We start from the raw sequence: 17,742 nt of genomic DNA on the forward strand, positions 1-17,742 counted from the left end.
GCATTGACCTTGATGGGCACTGGGAGCAGGTGTCCTCCTCCTCCATGTGGTGCCAAGTTCACAAGGACATGGCACAGATACTGTGTTGTCTTCTTGTTGAGGCGGAGCCTTCTACGTGCAGCACATGCTGTCCATCATCTGTTCAAAAGACCAGCGACGCCTGTACACCTTGGGCCATCGCTGGGTCCCTCCCCAGCCTGATGTGTGGCCGGGTCCTCAGGGTGTAGGGTAGGGCCCTGCACATGGGCCGCCGCCTCGAGCCGCTGGCGACACTGCTGCCGCTGCCTTTTTTGGAGTCTGTCCACCTGGCCTGCCAGCAACATCACGATGGCAGCTTCCACAATATTATCCATAATGTGATATCTGTAAGGAATTGGAGAAGGGTGTGACAGTGACGAACAGTTATGGCTTCCATTCCAGGGCTCACGGAACCCCAGTCCTCCCCACCCTCAGATCCCCTGCCAACACTCCGAGTGCCATCCAACCCATCCTGCACATGCACCCCCGGCCGCAACAGGGTCCCCTGGGCACTGGACCCAAAACCCCAGGCACCTGCTGGGAACGTTACCTGGACCTGCCGCTGGTTCTCTCCCCAGTCCTAGGTGTTAGAATGTTGGCTGCTGCCTCTGTGGTGTTGATGCTTCCGGAGTTCAGCCAGGTTTCCTGGTCTCTCAGATTGATTGGGATGCTAGGCACTAACAACCACCTGCGACATGGCATGTGTACCTACAGTGATCCACTTGGGAGCTGCTCACATTACTAGAATTGCGAATTCCCTATCAACAATAGTCTTTAGCTGTGCGGCCCGCAGCCACCATGGTCAGTGGGAGTTGAAGTGACCTTAACCATATTACCACGGACTGGGCTCTATCCCGGGAGTGTTCAGTGGGACGGCCGGGCAGAAGCTAGAGCTACCCCTGTTATGGATATACAAGATCTGGGGGGGTGGCATGCTGGACCCATGGGCACAGCACACCTCCCAGTCCAGGGGCAAACCCCCGCAACAATGACAGCCCACCCTCCGACCCAGCCTGTCCCCCCTGAGAGGATCCCCACCCCCTCGAGCAGTGGGGCAGTGGCCTTGGTGTCCCCCGGTCTGACTGCCCGATTTCGAAGATGACTACTCACCTCCTTGCATCCTGCAGCAGCCATTCCTCTAGCTTCACGTTTTTAGATGTACTGAACACCTGACCACTCACTGGGGAGGTGATGATATCACGGGAGGCCATTCGCTAGGGGGTCCTTCCCATGAATGGGATGGAAACTGATCTGAATTGGTGATCATTGCTTCCTCCCCATGCCGAGGCGGGATCCACATCTCGCCAAAGGGAGTGGGCTGGTTAGATCAGAAACCGATTGGTGCCCGGTGTGGTTCCTGATTTCGGCCCCTCCTGCTATCTAGCTGGCCCACTTGTTCTCTTGCCTGTCACAATTTTGCCGGAGATTGTGTCCCTAGTCTCCCACACTGAGAAACATTCAGGCTAAGAATGGTTGCAATAACTGAACACCCAATCGTATCTCTCATCCCAATGTGGAAGGACAAGCACTTCACAGACAGCACCTCAGAATTGTACACCCCTGGGGACAGGTTGGAACATGAGTGGGGGCCATAAAACGGTACAATGCCATGGCCTACTTGACTGCCATTGAATTTTACACAAGGGTGGGCAGGTGGCATATGGTGGCCTATCTGTGGGCCTGTTATTGCTCTTAAGTATCCAATTAATGGCCAGCTAATGGCCTCTCCCCACCCCCTCCTCTCCATGCCAGGCAGAGGCCCAGGCCATGTGTGATGCCAGGCAGCTTTAACAACTTGAGTTTGTGTTGGGGAAAGGGGACCCTTTCCTCAGCCCTTCAGGGGTCTTCCAAAGGTCTCATCGCCACCACTCCCCTGCCCACATTTCCCTTCATCCCTGCCTGTTCATCACAGTCCCAATTCCGTCATTCGTTGCTTACCAGCCTGGCCTTGGTGAGGCCCCGCCCATATACCAACACATCTCGTTCCAGTGACAATAACTTTTGGGGTCTGGATGCAGTCCCAACAGTGGCTACCACCCTCAGTCGTGCTGCTGGCATTTGAGAGCTGACAGCCCTCTGATTGACCAGCAGCTGTTGAAGGCAGGACTTCCTCCCAAGAAGTCTCACTTGAGCCACTTAGCAACCCACTGACCTTTGAATGCCTATTTGGGAAGCTGTCAGATCAGGAGCAAGTAAGCCTCTGACATTTCTGCCTTGGATGGCAGGAATCCCAGCTGAGAGTGAAATTCCAGCCACTGTTTGTGGAATTCCTGGTGTAAACCTATAACCTAAGATTCATGTTGCAATAGTGAAATGCAAGATTTGACAGTATACCTTTTAACTAATCAGTGAACTAATGTAATCATTCCAAACTTACAAGTGAATATTTCTATTTGCATTTCTTTCCAGGAGAGATAGTATACAATTCCACAGACAAGGCAGGCTGGTGTTTTTCTGCATTCTGTTCGAAGAACTGTAAAATTGTGAAGCACGTGGAACCGTGTGGAAGCACCACATTATCTCTGCCAAGCACACAGGCATCCATAACAACAGCAGCACCGCCACAAGGCTGCCCAGCTCTGCACCCTCCAAGAAGTGTAAGTAGCGGACATGCCAGTCATAATGACCTATCTATAATCCATATCAATCCTTCATTCATAAATTTATCTTGGAAAAAGTTAGGAGTAATTAAGATTGTTATTTGAGTCAGTGGGTGATTGGGGAGTGTTATTTTTCAGGGAATTTTAGGCGATACTAAGAGAGGGAAATGAAGTGTGTGGAGTGATTGAGATTGGTGCAATGTAAGATTTCAGTTTCCCAACAGCAGGTTGAAATGCAGAGATGAAGTCAGCGACATGTTAGCAGCCTCATGCTGTCATTGGCAGGTTCCTACTTATAATACATTTGCATGCCATGAATACTCGTTGGTGTAAAACTGTTATAATGAAGTGGTACCTTCAGCATAAAGTCAGCGGCGCACGGGAATCTCGTTGTACTCTGTTTATATTTGTTTCATGGTCGTATGAACCAACTGGCTTTGTGAGGTTGTGTCTGAGGTCAGTGGTTTTCCTGGTTGGACGTGTGGCACAAGGGAGGGGAGCAGGAGGATGGCAGCTTTTGTGGAATCCCAGGGCCAGTAAGGGTCAGTCAGTGGTGAAGGGGGAGGACAAAGGGAGGAAGCAAAGGCGTGGAGAAGTGAAGTAGAAAGGGCGTAATGGTGGGAGGTAATTAAGACACTCAGTCAAGGTAGGAAATAAGGGGCTTATAGTGAGGCGTCAGTACTGTCCATTTACTTAAGAGATCCCCCCCCCCCACGCACACAGCTTGTGCCAGGGGACATTGTCAGGCCCTAGAGGGTATTGCATGGGCGGGTGCTGCATGTGTGTGTGGTGATGGGGGAGAGCGGACATTGGGGGATGGGATGCCAGTGATGAATGTGGGGAGGTGGGGGGTAGCAGCAATGAAGTTTCAGGGTGGAGGGGGCGGGGAGAGCCCCCAAGATGCAGGATGGGCGCTCGTTAGGGCACCCTTTAAAGATGGTGCCCCGATACGTTTGGAGCTGCCTCTTGGCTCTAAGAGGCCCCGCCCCACCAGAATGATGTGTAAACCACGCTCACACTTTTCTTTTGGCAAAGGCGCTCCAAATTCCATGAGAAATACCCCTGATGCCATTGCTGGTATTCACACCGTTTTTCTCGCTGGAACTGACACTTTGCTATTTTTGATAAGGTTCCATCCTATGTTACTCAAGTCGTATTTTTAAAAATTGAATATTTGCCTTTTGTCTCCACAAACCACAGGTGAATGAAACTTGGATGCTTGCCAATTGTACAATAGGAATCTGTACAGGGAACAATACTGTTTCTGTGATGCCACTGAAATGTCCACATATCACTCCTGTTACCTGTCAAAGTGGAATGAAACCCAAAAAGATCTATGACCAATCTGGCTGTTGCTATCATTTTGAGTGTGAATGTGAGTATTGGCAAAATACTTCAATTGCCAAAATTAAAATAGTGATGTCAAGGACACAGAGGTGAAACATATTGCGGCAGCAACTTGTGGTTCTCTGTTCCACAGCATAAATTGCCACTACCTGCAATACAAAATTCTTAATATTTAATAATTCATTACAAAAAGGTATAGCTAATGTAATTCCTATATTTGAGAAAGGGGACAGAATATGTCCACAGAATTATAGCCCAATCAGCTTTATAGCAGAGGCAGGAAAGATATGTCAGCGTACTTGCGATAATAATAAAGATTATTCTTATTATTATAAGGTGACCCTTACTATCGAAGAGAATGAAAGAACATCTCAACATGAGAAATATAATAATGAATAGTCAGCATGGATTTCAAAGCAGAAAATCTTGCTTAACCAACTTGATTGAATTTTTTTGAGCAGAAAGCAGACAGTAGACAGTGGTACAGCGGTAGATACAGGGAGGATTTTCCCACCATTCTTGCCAGCGGGATCTTCTGGCCCGCCAACAGCGAACCCCTTTGCAGGTATCCCGACGGCAGAAGGTGGATTCAATGAGAAAATCCATTGACAGCGGCGGGACCCAAAGACCCCACCACCAGTCAATAGCGGGCCACCTCCTGCCACCAAGAAAAACATCGTGGAGGGGGGGTGTAGAATAACCCGTCCTGTAATTTATCTGCATTATTAGAAGGCTTTTGATAAGGTGCCCCATATTAAACTAATGAATAAGATCAGAGAATGTGGAGTTAGAGGGCAAGTGACAGGATTTCTAGCTGGTTTAATGGCAGAAAGTGAGAGTAAAGGGTAGTTATACAGAGTGTCAGAAGGTGGGAAGTGGTTTTCTGCAAGGATCAGTGCTGGGACCATGACTGTTCACAGTTTACATTAACAGTTTGGGCTTTGGAATCAAAATTTCTAAATTTGGAGATGATACTAAATTGGGATAGGAGGGAGTTAATACTGAGGATTTTGGCAACAAGTCACAGGTAGACATTAATAAACTTATTAGAAACACTGCAGCAGCTTCAACTACCAGAGGATGCAGGAGTTATTGGAGCTTTCACTAACGCCAGCGTACGCCTGCAAGAACCCCTGTTGTAGTCACAGACCAGTTGAGAATTGAGGGAATGAAATATCTTACTGTTGATGAATCTCACTGGCTGGTTAGTCGGTGCATTGATGACCACATGGGTGCAATCGATGACACCCTGCCCCTGGGGAAATTCAGCGATAGAGGTGACCCTCTGTGCCAGCAAAGCCCCATGACTGGAATTGAAAACACTATCCAGCCTACGCAAATAGAACATCAGTGACCCAGGAGATGCAATGGTGTGAATCCTTTTGAAAGATACCACCACAGCCTGTTGTTGCTCCTTGGAAGGAACAAGAGGTTAAGAAGTTCAAAGCCATAGTGTCTTATTAGCTGGGCATAATGAACAGTTCTGCGAGGTGTGAGATCTTCTGTATGAGGCATGAATCTCATGATTAAGTGCCTGGATATTTGCAGTCTCATGGCGCACTGGTCCTCTAACATGTCCAGGTAGCTCCACCTTCAGTGGTGCAGCCTAGATTGAAAATATAGATTCTAGTGTCTTCCTGCCCCTCTCCTTTCTCTTCTGCCCTCCTCATGCCCAGATCTCTGCTCTCCTGCTAAGGATGTTGCTCCCAATTGTGTCTGGAAGCCTTGCCCACTCTTATAGCCCCACAATGTCAGGAGGGTGATAACCCTTGGATTGCCCAAGTGCTTAGTGATCACTCTTCTTGCAACTTGCGCTTACCTGATAGCATCTGTGTGACAATGGACTACTCATCATTTGTCCCTTTTATGCATCCAACACATTTGTAGGGGTTGCCTGTTGAGTATCTGTCTCCATGACCCAGGGTGTAAAGTGTGAGCATGGCCACCAAAGAGCTTTCAGTAAACTCTAATGACCTTAATTGGGCTTATTAATGTAGAGAACAAGTTCTCAAGAATGTCCACCTCCCACCCTGATGATGCTCGCCAACAGTGGGAATGGTGACGAGAAACATGCACACTGGCCAATATTTTTTCAACAGTCCACTTAAAAATCTTGCCTCCAAAATTCTCTCACTAATGCAAAATTGAAAGATCAACATTTGATGTAATGTTTGCATCATATTTTTCTTCTGTTGAAAAATAATCAAATGCACAAATCCTTGAATCCCTTGGCTGACAGGAGAGGGATAGGAGCAAGAAACATGTGTTAGCTACATTAACACCTGAGAGAGGCAGCAATACCACCTGCTCTCTTTCTTCATTTCCTGAGAGCAAAGCAGCAGTTTCCAACAGCTGTTTTCTCAGAACATAGCCAGAAAATTCATAAGAAAGCAGATTAGCATGTTAATTAAGAAATCTTTGCACACTCTACCTTGCTTGATTATTCTTTAACTCCGATCTTAGAAGCCTTCTTCTTACTGCATTCATAGATTCATAGAATCACTATAGTGCAGAAGGAGGCCATTTGGCCCATTGAGTCTGTACCCACCCTCTGAAAGAGCACCCTACCTAGGCCTACATCTCCACCCTATCCCCGTAACTCAATAACTCCACCTAACCTTTTGGGCACTAAGGGTCAATTTAGCATGGCTAATCCACCTAACCTGCACATCTTTGGACTGTGGGTGGAAACCCACACAGATATGGGGAGATCGTGCAAACTCCACAGAGATAGTCACCCAAGGTCAGAACCGAACCAGGCTCCCTGCTGCTGTGAGGCAACAGTGCTAACCACCGTGCCACCGTGCCACCCTTAATATAACATTTTCCCATTTCTTTTTTTTAAAATAATATTTAATCAAGGTATTTGAAAATGTTTGTAACAAAAACAATGACATCAACATGGTAAAATAAACATTTCCCCCCCAGCCCAATCTTCACACGCCTCAACCATACAACAACAATCCGCCCCCCTCCCCCCCCTTGGAATACTGCATCTGCTGGCATTTGTAATGTTCCCCGGGAAAATTACCCGGGCTGCCACCTCCGGGAGAACCCTAACATTGACCCTCTTAAGGCAAACTTTATTTTCTCAAGACTGAGAAACCCAGCCATGTCACTAACCCAGGTCTCTACATTCGGGGGCTTCAAGTCCCTCTACAATATAAGATCCGTCTCCGGGCTACCAGGGAAGCAAAGGCCAGGACGTCGGCCTCTTTCGCCCCCTGAAAACTCGGATCTTCCGACACTCCAAAGATCGCTACCTCTGGACTCGGCACCACCCGTGTTTTTAGCACCGTGGACATTGCCTTAGCAAAACCCCTGCCAAAACCCTCTAAGCTTCGGGCATGCCCAAAACATGTGGACATGATTTGCTGGGCTTCCCGCGCACCTCGCAAACCTATCTTCTACCCCGAAAACCTGCTCATCCTAGCCACTGTCATGTGTGCCCGGTGGACTACCTTAAATTGTATCAGGCTAAGCCTGGCGCACAATGAGGAGGTATTAACCCTGCTTAGGGCATCCGCCCATAGTCCCGCCTCTATCTCTCCTCCTAGCTCGTCCTCCCACTTGCCCTTAAGCTCCTCTACCGGAGTTTCCTCCACCTCCGAAGACTCCTGGTAAATATCCGATACCGTCCCCTCTCCCACCCAGGTATTGGAACCTGCACTATCCTGTAACCCCCATGGTGGCAGCAGCGGAAAGGCCGGCACCTGTTTTCTCAGGAAGTCGCGCACCTGCAAATACCTAAAACCATTCCCTGCTGGCAATTTAAATTTATCCTCCAAAGCTTTCAAGCTGGGAAAGCTCCCATCTATAAATAGATCCCCCATACTTCTAATTCTTGCCCTCTGACAATTCCGGAACCCACCATCTAATCTACCCGGTACAAACCTGTAGTTGTTATAAATCGGGGTCCAAATCGATGCTCCCTCCACTCTCTTATATCTCCTCCACTGCCCCCAGATCCTCAGAGCCGCCACTACTACCGGACTTATGGAGTATCGGACCGGTGAGAACGGCAGAGGTGCCGTTACCAATGCTCCCAGACTGGTGTCTTTGCATGACGCCTCCTCCATCCGCTCCCATGCCGACCCCTCCCCCGCTACCCACTTCCTGATCATGGCTATATTAGCCGCCCAGTAGTAATTGCAGAGGTTCGGCAACACCAACCCACCCTCCCCCCGACTGCACGCCAGCAACACTTTCTGCACTCACGGGGTTTTACTCGCCCACACAAAGCCTAAAATAATCTTATTCACCCACTTGAATAAGGCCTTAGGGATGAAGATGGGGAGGCACTGAAAGACAAACAGAAATCTGGGGAGGACCGTCATTTTCACGGTCTGTACCCTCCCCGCCAGTGACAGCGGGAGCATGTCCCATCTCTTAAAGTCCCCTTCCATTTGTTCTACCAACCGGGATAGGTTTAACTTGTGTAGTACTTCCCATTTCCAGGCCACCTGGATTCCCAGATATCAATAGCTCCTCCCTATCATTCTAAGCGGCAGCTCTCCCAGTCTCTTCTCCTGCCCTCTTGCCTGGATCGCAAACATCTCGCTTTTCCCCATGTTCAATTTATACCCCGAAAAATTGCCAAATTCCTCCAAGATTCGCATTACTTCCCCCATCCCCTCCAACAGGTCCGAAATGTACAAGAGCAGATCATCTGCATAGAGCGAGACCCGGTGGTCTGCTTTAAAAGCCAGCTATTTAGCCCAGTGTGCTAAACCAGCCTGATAGAGCAACCGCACACAGTCAATAAAGCCCTCATCAAACCCAAACCTTCCCTGCGCCTCCCACAGGTAATTCCACTCCACCCGATCAAAAGCCTTCTCCGCATCCATCGCTGTCACCATCTCTGCCTCCTCTCCTTCTGAGGGCATCGTAATAACATTTAGAAGCCTTCGAACATTGGCCTTGAGTTGCCTGCCCTTAACAAATCCCGTCTGGTCTTCCCATATCACCCCGGGACACAGTCCTCTATCCTTGTGGCCAGTATCTTAGCCAGCAGTTTGGCATCCACATTCAGTAGAGAAATCGGCCTGTATGACCCGCATTGCTCTGGATCCTTCTCCTGTTTCAAGATCAATGAAATCGAGGCCTGTGACATTGTTGGGGGGAGGACTCCCTTCTCTCTTGCTTCGTTCAATGCCCTCACCAGCAGTGGGCTCAATATCTCTGAAAACTTATTTTAGAATTCCACCGGATAGCCGTCAGGCCCTGGGGCCTTGCCCGACTGCATGCCCTCTCGCCCCTTGATTATTTCCTCAATCTCAATTGGGGCTCCCAGCGCCTCCACCAGGTCCTCCTCCACCCTCGGGAACCTCAACTGATCCAGAAATTCTCATCCCCTCCACCCCAGCCAGGGGTTCCGACTCATATAATTTACTATAAAAGTCCTGAAACACCTCGTTCACCCCCGCTGGGTCCAGGACAGTATTACCATCTCTCCTCTTTACTTTACCTATCTCCCTGGCAGCCTTTCTTTTCCTGAGCTGGTGTGCCAACATTCTGCTTGCCTTTTCCCCGTACTCATAGATCACCCCCCTTGCCTTCCTCAACTGTTCCACTGCTTTCCCTGTGGTCAACAGCCCAAACTCCACCTGTAACATCCGCCGCTGCCTCGGTAGCCCCGCGTCCGGGGCCTCAGAGTATCTCCTGTCCACCTGGAGTATCTCCTCACTAATCTAACCCTATCAGCCCATTCCACCTTTTCTCTGTGGGCTTGTATTGAGATTAATTCCCCTCTGACCACTGCCTTCAAAGCTTCCCAGACCGTCGCTGTAGAGACCTCCCCCGTATCATTTGTTTCCAAGTAGTTCTGGATGGTCTTGTTAACACGCCCACAGACCACCTCGTCCGCTAGCAACCCCACATCCAGTCTCCACAGCGGGCGTTGCCCTCTCTCTACACTAACCCGTAGATCCACTCAGTGCGGGGCATGATCTGACACTGCAATTGTCGAGTACTCAGTATCCACCACTTTTGGTATTAGCGCCCTGCTCAGAACAAAAAAGTTGATGCAAGAGTATACCTTGTGGACATGTGTAAAAAAGGAAAACTCCTTCGTCCTCGGCCGTGCAAACCTCCATGGGTCAACTCCCCCCATCTGTTCCATAAAACCCTTCAATTCCTTTGCCGCAGCCGGCCTCCTCCCTGTCCTGGATTTTGACCGGTCGAATTCCGGATCAATGACTGTGTTGAAGTCCCCTCCCATGATCAGGTTATATGACTCTAAAAGTCTGGGATCTTACCTAACACCCGCCCCATAAATTCCACGTTGTCACAATTCGGAGCATATATGTTCACAAGTACCACTCGCACCCCCTGCAGCTTCCCACTCACCATTATGTACCTACCCCCTTGTCTGACACGATTCTCCCTGCCTAGATTGCCACTCGTTTGCTGATCAAGATCGCTACCGCCCTGGTCTTTGAATCCAGTCCTGAGTGGAACACTTGGCTAACCCACCCCTTTCTCAATCTCGTCTGGTCTGTAACCTTGAAGTGTGTCTCTTGTAGCATTGCCACATCCGCCTTCAGTTCTCTCAAATGCGTGAACACGCGAGCCCTCTTGACCGGCCCATTCAGTCCTCTCACATTCCATGTGTTCAGCCTGAATGGGGGGCTTCCAACACCACCCCCCCCCCCCACCCCTGCCGACTAGCCATCACCCTTTTTAGGCCAGCCTCGAGCTCGCGCCCTCCACTTCCTCGAGTCCCCACTCGGGCTGTCGCTGTTCCCGACCTCCCATTTGTCCCCTAGTAACAGTTCCTCCCCTGTCAGCAAAGCAGCTCCCCCCTCCCCCCCTAGCAACAACACTAAAAATCCAATCCCCAAGTCAAGCTCCAGCTTAACACCTGTCCACCCTCCACTGTGCTTCCGAGAGTCAGCTGACCCATGCTGGCTTGATAGCTCCCACCCCTGGCACCAAACAGTCTGTCTCCCTATTTTTCTCTCCTCTCACCACCCCCCCCCCCCACATGAATAAACATTTTAAAAGCATCACATTCCCCAGTAAACAAACAACAGAAAAGTAAACTGTGAAGAAAAAAATCACTTTAGAAAACTAGTCACCCAAAAAGCAGAACTAAATTCAAAGCCCATCTCCCCCTCTAACAAGGTCCCTGCAAGACAGATCGCCCTTTAACCATCCACACAGCCCATTATTTCACATAGGGCTACTTAAATTTTACAATCCAGCACCAGAAATCGCGGCCACAGTACTTCTCCAAGGCTTAAGTGTCTTTTAATTCGCCTCCAGCTTCATTTCTTTAATAAAGGTCCATACTTCGTCTGGCGTTTCAAAATAGAAGTCCCGTTCCTCATGTATGACCCACAGGCTGGCTGGGTATAGCATCCTGAACTTCACCCCCTTTTTAAAGAGGGTTGTTTTTGCCCGATTGAACCCAGCTCGTCTCTTGGCCAAATCCGCTCCCACGTCGTGATAAATGCGCAACTCACAGTTCTCCCACTTGCTGCTCCGTTCTTTCTTGGCCCACCGCAAAACGTGTTCCTTGTCCATCAAACGGTGAAAACGTACCATCATGGCCCTCGGCGGTTCGTTCGCTCTGGGCTTCCTCGCGAGGGCTCTGTGCGCTCTGTCCAATTCCAGGGGCCGAGGGAACGCCCCAGCCCCCATCAACTTCTCCAACATGTCCGTCACATAGGCCCTCGCATCCGATCCCTCACTGCCTTCAGGGAGGCCAACAATTCTGAGATTCTGCCTCCTGGACCATTCGCCAGGTCCTCCAGCTTCTCCTGCATTCTTTTCTGGCAGTCGTTCATCATCCCCACCTTGCTTTCCAGCACGGTTATATACTCCTCGTGCTCAGACAACTTTTGTTCAACCTCCTGGATCACTCTCCTGTGGGTTTCCTGATTCTGAACCACTTGATCAATCAAAGCCTTAATCGGGTCCAGCGTGTCCTTCTTCAGCTTGACGAAGCAATCCTCAAAAAACTTCACCAGCTGCTCCGTCGACCACTGTGCCATCTCCCCGTGGCCCTTGCTCTCCGCCTGCTTTCCCGTGTTACCAGCTCTGCTTGCGTCTCCCTTATAGGACTTTGTCGTCTCACACAGCCACTTCTGGTCCACTTCTCCATACACCGGAGGGGGATTTTTCCATACTGTGTCACGCTTCACTGCTTTATCCCATAAAATCCGAAAACAAACGGGGGAAAAAGGTCCAAAAGTCCGTTACAGGCGGGAGCTATCAAGTGTGCGACCTACCCCTACATGGCCGCACCAGAAGTCAATATTTTCCCATCTCTTGTGCCCTCCATCCCATTATGTCTGTGAATGACAAAGGAAAGAAGAACTTGAAATTATATAGTTCTAAATCACATTTTTAGGTTCTCACAAAATATGTCACATCTGGCAAACTTTTTTAAGTAAAATCACCTTTGTTGTGTAAGCAAAAATGGCAACCAATTTGCACAAAGAAAGGGGTGGGATTCTCTGGCCGGGTCCACCTGGTGACCGGAGAATGCCGCCAGAGGTCAATGGAGTTTTACATTGTTCGCGGCTCGCCTGTGGCGTTCTCGCGGCGGGCGCGGCAAGAGAATATAGTCCAAGGTCTCCACGAACTTGAAAATGTGGTGAATAGATAGTTCATGTATTTTAGTGGTTTGGTTGAGGAATGAATTTTAAAGAACTACCTGTTATTCTTCAGGATCTTTTATGGCCAATCAGGCAGATGGGCCTCATTTTAACGTCAATTTAATATCCCATTTTAAAGGCACCATCCCTGACAATCTGACATTCCCTTACTGATACATTGAAATCTTAATCTCACAGAGGCTTGGTGTCATACTTTGTTTTATAATACTTCTGAGAAGCACCATAGGATTACGTCAAAGATGCCATATGAATATAAGTTGTCGTTAACTATTTTCTAAGGTGCTGAGCATTCCGATTCTGAAGCGACCACCAGAGCCAAGCTGACTGCCAGTTTATTGCCAGATGAGAAATAAATTGTTGGTGGCCAAATAATTTCACAAATTACTAAACCGACAAATACAAAGAGCCCAATTTCATCCTATAAATCTGCGCTGGCCCATGCCTGAGTTGATGAATGGGTTCAAATAAGACTGTTGGTCTCGGTGTGAAAAAAATCTAACTGACTCAGTTTGTTGATTAAGAATCCACATCTGGGGGGGCAGCACGGTGGCGCAATGGTAGCACTGCAGCCTCACGGCGTCGCGGTCCCAGGCTCGATCCCGGCTCTGGGTCACTGTCCGTGTGGAATTTGCACATTCTCCCCGTATTTGCGTGGGTTTAGCCCCCACAACCCAAAAATGTGCAGGCTAGGTGGATTAGCCAAGCTAAAATTGCCCCTTAATTGGAAAAAATGAATTGGGTACTCTAAATGTTTTTTTTTTAAATCCACATCTGACTTGAATCAAACATTTCCTCAGAAACTCAGAATGTGATTTGAAATTGCAGGTGTCTGCGCAGGATGGGGAGGCAGTCACTACCTTACATTTGACGGAACTGGTTACACATTCCAAGGAAACTGCACTTACATTCTGGTGAAGCAGCTAAACGAAATAATCGAAGGTTTCAAGATTCTCGCAGACGACGACTCCTGTGATGATGACAAAGATCTGTCATGCCCCAAAGCCATCATAATATTTTACAAATCTTCAATAATAACGCTGATTCGGATGGTTGTCAACGATACTGTAAAAACAAAGGTATGGACTGCTGCATTTCCATTTATGCCAAAATAATTAGACAGCTCCCCTCATGGTTTAGAGTACTCGCATTTTCACATGCGAGTCCTCTTGATCAGTAAGTATTGCAATTGGATTTCAGCTGGCAGCGGGGTCACTCTCATAATGGTCTCAATGTCCCTGGACTATTGCTAAAAGAGTGCTTGGCTGTGAGATTCCGTGATAGCACAGCATGTTATTATTTAGTGGTTTTAGGTATAAGAAGGGCCACTTTAGCCAGTTACCAGAGTACTGCAAGAACCATGCAACTGCACTGAAGCATAAGGGGCGACATTCTCCAACCCCCCGGAGATTCGGTGGGGGCGGGAATCGCGCCGCGCCAGTTGGCAGGCCCCCCCGCTCGATTCTCCGGCCCGGATGGGCCAAAGTCCCGCCGATAAATTGCCTGTCCCGCCGGCGTAAATTAAATCACCTACCTTACCGGCGGGACAAGGCGGTGTGGGCAGGCCTGGGGTCCTGGGGGGGGCGCGGGGCGATCTGACCCCGGGGGGTGCCCCCACGGTGGCCTGGCCCGCGATCGGGGCCCACCAATCCGCGGGGGGGCCTGTGCCGTGGGGGCACTCTTTCCCTTCCGCCTCCGCCTCGGTCTCCACCATGGCGAAGGTGGAAGAGACTCCCTCTACTGCGCATGCGTGGGAAACTGTCAGCGGCCGCTGACGCTCCCGCGCATGCGCCACCCGGAGATGTCATTTCCGCGCCAGCTGGCGGGGCAACAAAGGCCGTTTCCGCCACCTGGCGGGGCAGAAATTCCTCCAGCGTCGGCCTAGCCCCTCAATGTTGGGGCTCGGCCCCCAAAGAGGGGGAGCATTCCACACCTTTGGGGCGGCACGATGCCTGTCTGATTGGCGCCGTTTTGGGCGCCAGTCGGCGGACATCTCGCCGTTTCCGGAGAATTTCGCCCCAGGTCAGCTAAGAATTTAAAGCAAAATATTGTGGATGCTGGAAATCCGACATAAAGACAGAAAATGCTGGAAATACTCAGCAGGTCTGACAGCAACTGCGGAGAGAGACACAGTTAACATTTCAAATCAAATATGACCAGTTCTGAAGAAGAGTCAATGTTTACTCAAAAAGCTAAGAAATAAACTTGGAAACTAAAAGAAAGGAAGTAAATAATACATTCTGGATTAAACTTTAAGGGACTAATTTTTCTTCCTGTGGTCCAGGTGCAAAACAGGTGCAGTGCACAAGACTGCACATCGTCTCACCAAGCCTGAATCTTTTTGTATTTCTGGGTTAAGATCACTGAAGTTCCAACTCTGTAAAGTCACTCCTTATTTGTGGCTGGACATGGGTAAAAGAAAACAACAAGAGACTCTTATCATTGGTATTTGCTGCGAACTGCAGGATGTCTTGGCTACTGGCCAAAAACAGCCTCCCCCAGGAATGTTCTTTACTCAGGGAAAGATAAGTTTATTGGTCCGCCACACTGTTTACTGCCTAACCCACTCAGATTCTCAGACCTGAATGGGGTTTTGTGCAAAGTGTAAGACTCATTTTCTGTGGTTTAACCTCCTTTGGAGCTTCTGCCAAGCAGAGACCGGGAACAAAATGAGGAGCAAGCTGTGGTGATGTTATTTTTATAGAGTTTTGATGTTTGCACCTGTTGTAAATATGCTTACCTACCTCGGCCATTCCACCCAAGTCCAAGTGCAGCACGAAGGATAGAGAGATCCACTGTCTTAAATTTCACCGCGTTTTCTTCTGCTTTACACCTGTGAAATGATTATTAATCAGGCACAACAGGGTAAAATAATTTCTCATGTGTTTTCAGGCAACACATATCATAAAGATATTCTTCATGTTCCTCACTTTATTATCTATAAACCTAAGTGTAATAACCCTCACGAGACCCATGGGCATGACCCAATTAATCTCCCCGTGGGGCTCATGGAGTACGGGCTCCCCTGCTGATGGGCAGTGGCCTATCAGTTGGGACTCATGGAATTAAAAGCCGGCCTGGATTGGGACCAGCATGATTGGTAGTCCCAGTTGGGGGGTGCTGGACGCCGCATTGCGGCCTTTTCATTCGGGTCTCTTGAAGCTTTTATACTAAGTAACTGTGAATCTACCACATTGCCTGCTAAAGTTGTAAGCTTTAGACTTGTATTAATTAATGGAAACATTTATATTAGATTTATATCCACTACTGCTGAACTCTAAGCTTGGACACCACAGAACTATCCAATAACTATCAATATCGAATGATCAGTCTGTAATTTAAGAATAACATACAGCAACAGTGTCAGATTACTGATTAAATCCATACTGATTCGATCAAAATATTTTCAAAGCATTCAGAATAATTTCATGAAAAAAAAGATTTTTTAAAAATTGATGACCAAGTCAGCAGCTGTTTCCTCAAGTTTCGAAAGTACAGATGTGACAGGAATAGGGTAGTAGTTGACTGAAGACTCTTGCTTCTATTATACAGGCACTGGTCAATGGACAGGAGGTCATACCACCTTATTATCACAATGGGATAAGGATCAGTTCCTCAAAGATCACACTAAAGGTTGAAATTATTCCCATTAATTCTACCGTTACTTTTAATGGCAAGGACTTTACAATCGACCTCTCCTACAAGATCTTTGGAAACAATATTGAAGGACAGTGTGGTATGTGACATTTGGATTATCAGTTTTACTTTCAATTGTCACAATTATAGAATGCAGTCTCTGATTAGAGGTTACATTATGCATTGATGCCCATTAATTTGGGGCGCGATTCAGCGGACTTTAAAGTTAAGCCCGGTTTCGGGTGCGTTTGGCGGGTTGTCTCTTGACGGCGGCAACGCTGAGATTCACCCCGCTATTCACCAGCACTTTGCCGCTTTTTGTGGCCTCAGGAAGTTTCTCCCCGCCGAGGCCACACTTTAGTCGATTTCCTGTTGGTAAGCTTATCTCGCCAGCAGAAGCGGCCCCTCGTGGATTGACGCGCCATTTTGACCGACAGCCACAATCTCTGCACCTTTCCCATGTCAGGACCACCCCCCCCCCAGCTTTATGAACTCCCTCTTCACCCCTCCAACCTTCTTGCAGCCCCTGGAGCCCACCTCCTTCCACACTAATAGGCAAGAATCCCTCGGCCCAACCTCAGCAGTGCCAACCTGGCATCTGGGCACCTAGGTACTGCCAGCCTGGCACCCTGGCAGTGCCTGGGTGGCACTGTCAGGGGAGCTGGATGACAGTGCCAGGATGCCATACTGGCATTGCCATGGTGCTCAGTGTCAGGGAGCGTGCTAGGGGGCAAGCCAGGGTACTAACCCTGCCCTGCCCCATACCAGCCAGGCATCTCTAATGGCCTGCAAGACCTCCTGAGATGCTGTCTTGCCTGGTCCACGTTTGTGGAAACCAGTGCTAAATGGCATCCTGGCGAGGTCTCGCAGGTGACTCCCGGGTGCCAGGTGAAAACCTAATGGCTCATTTAAATACAATTATCTGGATCACACTCAGCGAGGGTGAGATCCGAATTGTACCAGGCGGAGAGAATCAGGAGACTTGTGATTGGTCCACCGCTCCGCATGGAGCCCAATTTGAGGCTCTTGCGCGATTCACCCATTGTGCCCGGATCAGCGGTGGGTGCAGCTGAATCACGCCTTTGATTTTCTTTAAAGATGGTGGAGATATTTGATTGTTGTTTCTACTTTAGTTAACCCTTTCCTTCAGGTTAAATAAATGGAGGCCTTTGTCTATGGTGATACAAATTCTAGGTGATTTGTTGAATGTCAATACCATGAGCAGGATTCTCCCGCAATCGGCGGGGCGGCCCCTACTGGCGCCAATAGCGGCGTGAACCACTCCGGCATCGGGCCTGCCCAGAAGTTGCGGAATCCTCTGCACTTCCGGGGGCTAGGCTAGCGCTGGAGTGGTTGGCGCTGCGCCAACCTGCGCCGAAGGGCCTCCGCCGGCCGGCGTGAGTTGGTGCATGCGCTGGACTGCCAGCGTGTTCTGGCGCATGTGCAGAACTGCCGACGTGTTTCCTGCACATGCGCAGGGGGCTTCTTCTCTACACGGCCATGGCGGAGCCTCACAGAGG

At 49.1% G+C, this 17,742-nt stretch overlaps 1 protein-coding gene across 1 annotated transcript in view; it reads left to right on the forward strand.

The window, feature by feature from the left end:
• LOC140430948 (intestinal mucin-like protein) overlaps nucleotides 1-17,742 on the forward strand; it is a 50,522-nt gene that overhangs the window by 3,896 nt on the left and 28,884 nt on the right. The window contains exons 3-6 of the mRNA XM_072518782.1: nucleotides 2,428-2,615; nucleotides 3,819-3,993; nucleotides 13,415-13,665; nucleotides 16,139-16,322. Coding sequence (XP_072374883.1) covers nucleotides 3,834-3,993; nucleotides 13,415-13,665; nucleotides 16,139-16,322 — 595 coding nt within the window. The 5' untranslated portion in view covers nucleotides 2,428-2,615; nucleotides 3,819-3,833. The remainder of the gene's footprint in view (nucleotides 1-2,427; nucleotides 2,616-3,818; nucleotides 3,994-13,414; nucleotides 13,666-16,138; nucleotides 16,323-17,742) is intronic.

Source organism: Scyliorhinus torazame, chromosome 10, assembly GCF_047496885.1.
Source record: "Scyliorhinus torazame isolate Kashiwa2021f chromosome 10, sScyTor2.1, whole genome shotgun sequence".
Taxonomy (NCBI): Eukaryota; Metazoa; Chordata; class Chondrichthyes; order Carcharhiniformes; family Scyliorhinidae; genus Scyliorhinus; species Scyliorhinus torazame.